Raw genomic sequence first — 8,987 nt, 5'->3', positions numbered from 1 at the left:
TATAAATAGCTTAATTATTATGATTAATTAATAATGTTTTATATTAATAAGATTAGAATATAATTTATGATTATGTGATTATTATGTGATTATATATGATATATGTAATATAATAATATTGTAAAATAATTTTTAAACTTTAAACAGAATACTCGAAAAGTGCATACTTCACATATGTTTTTGAAGAATATATTATTATATATGTGTAATTGGAATATATGTGTAATTGGAATTGAATATATGTGTAATTGGAAAATATAAAAGAGATATTGTAAAATTTTCCTTAGATATCTTCTTTTAAGAAATATAGTATTTGTAAATCTTGCAAAGGAATGTAAAAAGATGTTACCAAGCTTAAAGTTATCGATTATCTAGTATTGTTCATCGAATGGAGATGGGTGGGTCAAGAAACCACAAATCTCAAGCTGAGGCGTGATATGACCTTTCAGTTATGCTGTACAGGATTAGCTAAGAAGAGCACACTAACATAATTCGCCCTCGGATCAACGTTCATCATTCTTTATTAATGTATTAAAGAATCTATTATCATTATGGAATATCTTTAGAATTGCTCCTCCTCTTTATTATTCAAGATATAGAGAGATCATTTTGATATTTGAACATTTATAAATTAATCATTGTAATAAAATAATTAATATTTTATAATATTTTTAATGTAATTGAAACAAATTTTATTAAAGTAAATATATAGATAAAAAAACATTTACAAAATCAAATAATATTATTTTATTAAATTTTTGAATCAATATGATACAAAATAAATTAAATGTATTAATCAATATTTTATATGAATCCTCTATATAAATTAAAAAAATTCGGATGATTTATTATTATAATAAAAATTTTAATAGTCAAGTTTTACTTTTTATTAGAAAAAAATAGATTATCGATTATCGATTTATATAGATTATAGATTATTGATTCAGTTTCCATTAAAATTGATTTATTCCATTTTAAATATTTTCAAAAAATAAAAAAAATTAATTTTAATTAATGAACAGAACTATGATTGGATATTATGATATATAAAAAATAAAAACATTTCATAAAAAATATTATAAATAGACATATTTATAATATACTATATATCATTAAATCATTGTACTTTATATTAAATAAAAGATTATGAACTATATAAATTGGCAAAATATTCAATATAAAAGATATATAGATTTAAATTATAATTATTAAAAATAATATTGATATATCATGCAATTTATTAATATAATATTAATACATTGTATTAATATAATATTAATACATGATTTATAATAAATATTCTTAAAAATTTTTTAAACTATTTGATAATAATTATAATATAAGACTTCAACTATATTTATCATTATGAAATATAAATTTAATATGTTTTATATTTTTATTAAAATACAATTATTAATTAATAAATCAAAAGATAGATATCAATTTTGTTAAGAAAATAGATATATCAATAGATCAATTTTGTTAAAGATTTATTATGAATACTCATAAATTATTATACTATATATTTATTATTAGAATTAAAATTATAAAATATTATTATCTGATGTATGATAATAAATAATAAAATGTTTATAAATATATAATATTATGAAATATTGTATAATATCATAATGAATTATTATGAAGTATAAACTGCATATACAAATAAAATAAATAAAATTAATACTATGTAAGAAATAGTGAATATGTAAATATCTAAATTGATTTATTATATATAAGATGGTATTAGAAATTATATTTAAAATTTTATTTTATATACCATATAAAATTAATATATTATTATTCATATATTTAAGCAAGAATTCGTATTTCATATTTTCATATTCATATTTATTTATAATACATATTTTTGTATATTATTTATACGCACACAAATATAGTTTTTCTATTTCTTATTTATATTATTATAATTTCGTATTATTCTCATATAAAAAAATGAAAAATTTTTACTATTTTATATATTTTTAATATTTATATTCAGTCAATTTTTAATATTTATATTCTAATACAGTAATAGCAATTATAATGAATACGATGAATGATAATGAATGATAATAAAAAATATATAAGATATGTTAATATATTTATGGGAAATTTTTTGATTCCAAAACAAATATAAAAATTGATATATAAAAATGTCAATTAAGATTTATTAAATTATCAGCAATTTAAAATTGTGTTAGATAAAGTATATAAAGATAAGTATTGGAGAGTGAAATATTAAATATTTATTGTCTGTTTCTGTTATATTGCTTCCATATTTTCTTCTGTTCTAATTTTGCTTCATTTAATATAAATTTATCTTATTTATAACTTAATAATTAAACCTAATTGACATTTTCACATATTAATTTTTTAAAAAATTAATAATTTTTAAAAATTTGTTTTCACTCTTTGTTTCACTCATTATAAATTAAAAAGTTGCATAGATAATTTAACATTAGTAGTATAAAATTTAACATTAGTAAAAAATTAATCTATAAAAAAAAATTTTGTTTGAATGAATTAAATTTATATTTACTGAAACTATATAATATTAAATATTTTCAAATCTAGTAAACTAATAAGTATTAATCAATAAATTTTCAAGTACTATAATATTTATAATAATAATTTTCAATATTTTTCAATTTGCAACAGAAATTTTTAAATTAATGTTTTGAGTAATTATATTTTAAGTGTATATTATTTTTTATATAAACAAAATATTTATAAATAGTTTTGTATTACTATTTCTGTATTTATATATTTATTTTATTCTATTATTTATGTATTTATTATAGAAAATATTAATCAACTTTAGGATATTAAAATATACCATACTATATTCGAGAATTGTTCATCAATATGGTGCTATGAATGCTATGAATAAGTATATTATAAAATATAACATTCGAAATTGAATAACTATAATTATTTATTTTTATCTTATATAAATATAAATAGATAAGATCCATTAAACGAAAATAATGTAAATACTTAAATATAAAAAAATATTATAAAAAAAAATTTAATAATTTTAAAATTTTAAAATAAAAATTTATTTTATTATTATGTATTATTATATCATACTTTATTATTAAAAAATATAATAATTTATAATTACATATTGATTTTAACTATTCTGAATATTCTATGTTATTGTATTAATATAAACTGATGAAGAATAGGTAGGAAAGAGCTTTAAATATAGACACGGAATGAAATATTGTTCAAAAAGTTTAAAATTGAATTAATTTTTATTTTTTTCTGTATTTTTAATTTATTAATGTGTTAATAATTATTTTAATAATTATATTTTTACGAAGTAATTATCCATAATATATTTCCGAATCATTTCTTAATGTCAAGAAAGATAGAAAATCATGTAATAAAGAAAGACAATCTCCAGATATTTTTTGATCAGTAGAGCGAAGGCCATCCAGATTTAGTATTATAAATTCGATATAAATCAGACACTCTACTCAAGATACATTCTTGAGATCTCTAGTCGATTATAATTATTATTCGATATTTTTCTATTTCATTTGTTAGCATTTCAATTGTAAAATAAGTGACGTTATTTAAAAAAATATCCTAAAAATATTTAATATTTTTATTTTTTTCCTCACTTCTTTCATTTTAAGAATGAAATAAGATTAATTAAAAAAAGCGAACATAATAAGAATAATAAGAAAATAAATTTTAATCAATCATAATTTGTTTTAAGAAATAGCTTCATTGAATAATATAAGAATAAATATTGATAATTTTATTTTTAATGTAAATAAATTTATAATTTTATTCGATAATTATAGGCTTTGTCCCTCCCTTGTCTATACTTCATAACATATATATATATATATGTCATAATATATTATTTACAAATATTGTAAATAATTCACTTTTAATTTAAGAAAAAATTTTAAGAAATGTGTAATTATGTAGTAATGTAGTAATGAATTTTAGCATTGAATATAATGGTAAATATATTTTGTGTATAAATCTAATATATTTCGAAAACTAGAAAAATTTTATATATTATATTATAAAAGAATATTATAAGAAAAAGTTATAGCATAGGAAAAAGTTCTTCAAAATGATGATTTTGACAACAAATTTCAAAATTATTAAAATCAAAAATGATATTTATAAAAATTTTATTTTATCAAATTATTCAAATTTTTTTTTATTATTTTATTTTATGGATTATTTTATTTAAATCATTTAATTTGTATTAAAAAAATAAAATCTAATCTTATTATTGAGATAAAATATAGAAAGTTAGAAAAGATTTGAAATAAATTAAAAGAAATATTAAAAAATTGAAATATTTTCATAAAAAAATATTATTTGAAAATATTATTTCATTTAACGTTTTATATTCGAATGTGATGAAATATTTTATATTCTATTTAAATAAAACGTAATAAGTATGGAAGATATTTTATTTTTTATTTCTTAGATATTAAAAATGATATAGTTTCTTCTATATGTTCTGTTATGTATTTATGCAATAATAAGATTTTAATATATTGTAATATAATAAAAATTAAAAATTATTTATTCAAAGTACTATTATTTAAAATACTATTTTTTTCTATAATTATTATATATTTTAAATAAAAGTGAAATATAGTTTCGTTTCATTTAAAAATAAATAAAAATATTTATGTATTTCAGAAAATATAGTTCATATTTAGGTTGTAAAATATTATTTTAATTTAAGGTTATACATATAATTAAATAATTTCTGTAAAAAATTTAAGGTGATTAATGACTGTTTATTATTGTATATATATTTTGTACAAAATATAATATTATTGATGATCAAAAAAAATGAAACACAAATTTATTTCAGATTAGATTGTTCAGGTTGTGGTGGATGTGTTCTAATGTATTCAAGTGCTCTTTTGATTGATGCAGAAATAAGAGGAATATGTTCGCCCTCAGGTTGGAACCCATTCTGATCAGCAACATATTTTACTTTAATCGGAGCACCATTGGGTGCATAATATTGATATTCTCCTTGAGTAACAACGACAGGTGCACTTCTTGCATTAGTAACTATGGGAGTTCCATTTTCAGAATGATAAATTCCATTATCAGTTTCGTAAGAGAAGGAATAGGATCCATCAGCCGAAATATCTTGGCTCTGCTTAACAATAACCGCAGGCGGTTGACTGCTTACATTGGCTGAAACTACTCCCAAGATTGTAAGAAACATTACTACCTGTAACAAGTGTTTATTATTTTTCTTTCTATATTTATTTGATTATATATAATATAAATTATTGTAGCGTAAATATTGTTTTATATTATATATATTTCTTTAAACATTTTTTTTCATGTTTTAAAAAATAGATTAAAGATAAATCGAAATCTGATTTTTAATTTTGTCAAATTCTAAGAAATTCTGGTGAAATTTAAGATGATTTAGATTTACACTTTTCTTATTTTCTTTTTTCTTTTTCTAAATAATATTTAAATTTTTTCAAAAATTAAAATGTTAACAAATTACAATTTTTGTCATTTTTTTCAGAATTAGCAAAAAATTAAATTTTTATTTTTTATTCTTCATAATATAAAACATTAGTGATATCAATTATTATAAATAATTTAAAATTTAAACGTCAAAAATAAAAGTTTATTAAAAATGAATTCATATCGCTATAATATTTTCGTAATTTATATGCATAAATTAGTGTAGAATATTTTAATAAGAGTAAAAAAGTAATTAATATTATTGAATTAATTTGATTTTTTTATTATTTATTATTATTTATTATTATTTTTTTTTTATTAATTATACTAATAATTATACTAATAATATATATATTATATACATATATATAGATTAAGAATAAATCAAAACTTTAAAAACAATAATTAACAATTGTTATACGAAAACAATAATATTTTATAAAACAAGAAAACTGCACATTTTAGAATAAAATAAAAAAGTTTAGAAGCACATTAAATGGACAATTAATCGTTGATTAAAAAATTATATAAAATTATGAAAGCAAGTCTAATCTATTTAATAATAAAATTTGAAAAATAATATAAAATAACTGGATATAATATTAATCAATGATTTATTATTGAATGTTAAATTAAATGCAAAAATAAAAGCAAAAACTGAATGATATGATATAATTATACTTTATTATTGCATTGGTCCAAATAATATAAAAGAACAAATAAATTAAATTTTATAAAATCAAAACGTACAACATTACATATTATCAAATTAATATATATAATATATATAATAAATTGAAATATAGTAATAAATAAGAGAACATATAACAAATTATAAAGATATAATTGCAAATGTCGATTTTAAAAATTTTATTTAAGTAATGTATTTACCTAAAGAATGTTATTAAAAATAATTAATATAATAAAATAAAATATGAAAAAAAAACTCACGAGATATTTCATTTTAAAAGATAGGTGATTACTACCAATCAAATCCAATGGAAGGAACTATGATTTCGAATGTGGTTCCTGTGTGACACGAATGCGCTTTTATACGAAACTGTGGTCATCACTTTCCCCGAATATTATATTATTCGAAAAAGAAGAAGATATGGCTTGAGGACAAAAAAGAAAGAGAGAGAAAGAAAAAGAAAAAGTAAAAGATAAAGGTAACTCACCAGACAAGTGAAGAGAACTTTACAAAATTTATTCGTTGATTTGACATTTTCATATTGCTCAAATCGATAGCTTGTATAACCATGTATATTAATGTATCCTTTGGCTTTTATTAATTCTACCGTATTTAATATAATATCTACATTTCAAAATCACATATTTTTTGCTTATTGTAAGCTTGCATTCAAAACAAAATATGAAATACCTAATTAGCGAAATATAAAAGTTTTTAATTCAAATATTTCGTAATTTTTATGTTCATGTAACTTTTTTTATAATTTTTCAAAATACAAATCTATTCAAAATATATATTTATTATATATTTTTAAATTTATAACAAAATATTATAAACATGAACATTATATTATATAACAATAAATTAAAATTTTTTTTTTGTTCTAATTTATTTACATTATAAAATATTAATAATGTAATAAATAATAATAATAAATAATGTAATGTAATAAATATAATATATAATGTTCATTAACATTATAAAATATAAATCTTATATTATAAAGTAAATATTAAAATGTCATTATATTCGTAGCATTATAATATCAAAAAGTTTATCATAATTATATAATGATAAAAATATCAGACGTTATATTTGAAATATTATTACGTAAAAATTTTGTAATTTTTAATGTTCGTTTTTATTCATTTAAATAAAAATAGTTTTATTTGGATTATATAATAGATTTATAAAAAATATATATAAACTATTTTCAGTAAACTATTTTCAGTAAGAAAAAATCTTTAAATTATAAAAACTATATAAATTATTTCGAAAAATCTTTAACAGAAATTAGAATATATATTATATACATTATTACAAATATGAAATATTATATATTTTAAATTTCTTTTATTAGTTTAAATTATCCTTAATATCTTAATTAATTATAAATTTTAATTCCTTTTCTTTTATGAAAATTCTAAAATAGAATACAATATATTATTACTTTTCGGTGAATCTTTAATTTTTAAGTCATCATTTATCATTTTTCAGTGATTTAATATATATTAATATATTTTGACCATGCAAGATATTTTTCTTTTATATAGTATAGTTTTATATTCATAAGTATTTTTATATAAGTAGTTTTATATTTATATTTGTATATAGTATAATTATATAGTATAGTTTTATATTTATAGTTAATAAATTTAATAATAAAATTAAATTAAATAATAAATTTAATTTATGTAAAGACATGTAAAGAATTCTATTTAATGAATTATTGTTTATATTGAACTCACAATATTCAACATTTATATTTTTTATATGATAAATTTAACAAACTTCAAATTAAAATATTTTCTAAATTAATAATTTTTGGATATAAATAATAATATTTTATAGAGAATATCATCATTGATACAATATACATTATGTGGTCCCATTTAAAAAAAAAGTTAATGATCTTCACATATTTTTTATGCCTATAAAAAAAATTAATAACATCAAAATATGCTTTTTCTGAAATCATTAAAGTCTATTTAAAAAATTTTTTCATTTAAAATAACAGAAAATTAAAGTGAAATATTTATAATTACTTATCTTATCAATACATCTTGGAAAGATTAATTTTAGAAAACAAAAATTAATAAATAAACACAAAAGTTGATATACAAAAATATTGATAAGACTTATTTATTAAGTTATAAATAATTAATTTATATTAGATGAAGCAAGGCACAAAATGAGATAGGATAGATTTAATTTTATTACATTTTCGCCTTATTCTGTATTTTCTTTGTTTTATCTAATGCATTAATTTAAATTACTTGATTTTTAATAAATAAATTCATTTTTGTATTTTTTTTTAATTCTTCTTTGACTAGAATTGATTAATATCTCACGAATATATTAATATTTTATTAGTATTAATTTTATTTAATATTAATAAAAATATTATTACTATATTATCGAATATATAATTAAGATAATAAGATAAAATAAATATTAATTACATGTAGTGAATAAACCAAAATATACAAATAAATGTCTTTTTTGTTATTCATGATTTTTAATAGCGAATAAAAATTATCTTCTATAAGATAAAATTTAAATTATTAAAATCTAATCTGTAAACAATAAATCTAATCAACAAATTATTTCAACAAAATATTGCAAACAATTTAAAAATTATTATTTCTATTTTATTTTATTTTTTTATAATTTTTAATAATTTTTTAATAATTTTTTAATAATTTTTTTTATAAATTTAATACATTCCACAAATTTTTAATAATTCAGTTTTTGTTTACAAAAAAAATATTTTTGCATTTATAAATAACTTTGAATTAAGAAATAGAAACAA

General features: G+C 16.5%; 1 protein-coding gene across 3 annotated transcripts; it reads right to left on the bottom strand.

Annotated features, from left to right (window-relative positions):
- Positions 1-4,763: 4,763 nt before the first annotated feature.
- Positions 4,764-6,587, bottom strand: LOC102680822 (larval cuticle protein LCP-17-like). Of its 3 annotated transcripts, none has more exons than XM_006623216.2 (2): positions 6,436-6,587; positions 4,764-5,233 (listed from the first exon to the last, which is right to left on the bottom strand). In XM_006623216.2, exons 1-2 carry the CDS (start codon positions 6,445-6,447, stop codon positions 4,853-4,855), a joined length of 393 nt encoding a protein of 130 aa, XP_006623279.1. In that variant the 5' UTR covers positions 6,448-6,587; the 3' UTR covers positions 4,764-4,852. The 3 variants fall into 3 exon arrangements, with proteins under 3 accessions (XP_006623279.1, XP_006623278.1, XP_006623280.1); XM_006623215.2 differs by having other exon boundaries at positions 4,764-5,243; positions 6,437-6,555; XM_006623217.2 differs by having other exon boundaries at positions 4,764-5,229; positions 6,436-6,534.
- Between the last annotated feature and the right edge of the window lie 2,400 nt (positions 6,588-8,987).

Source organism: Apis dorsata, unplaced genomic scaffold (genome assembly GCF_000469605.1).
Source record: "Apis dorsata unplaced genomic scaffold, Apis dorsata 1.3 scaffold_845, whole genome shotgun sequence".
NCBI lineage: Eukaryota > Metazoa > Arthropoda > Insecta > Hymenoptera > Apidae > Apis > Apis dorsata.
Note: the sequence above shows the minus strand (reverse complement) of the source record. Positions and strands in the feature narration are given on the sequence as shown.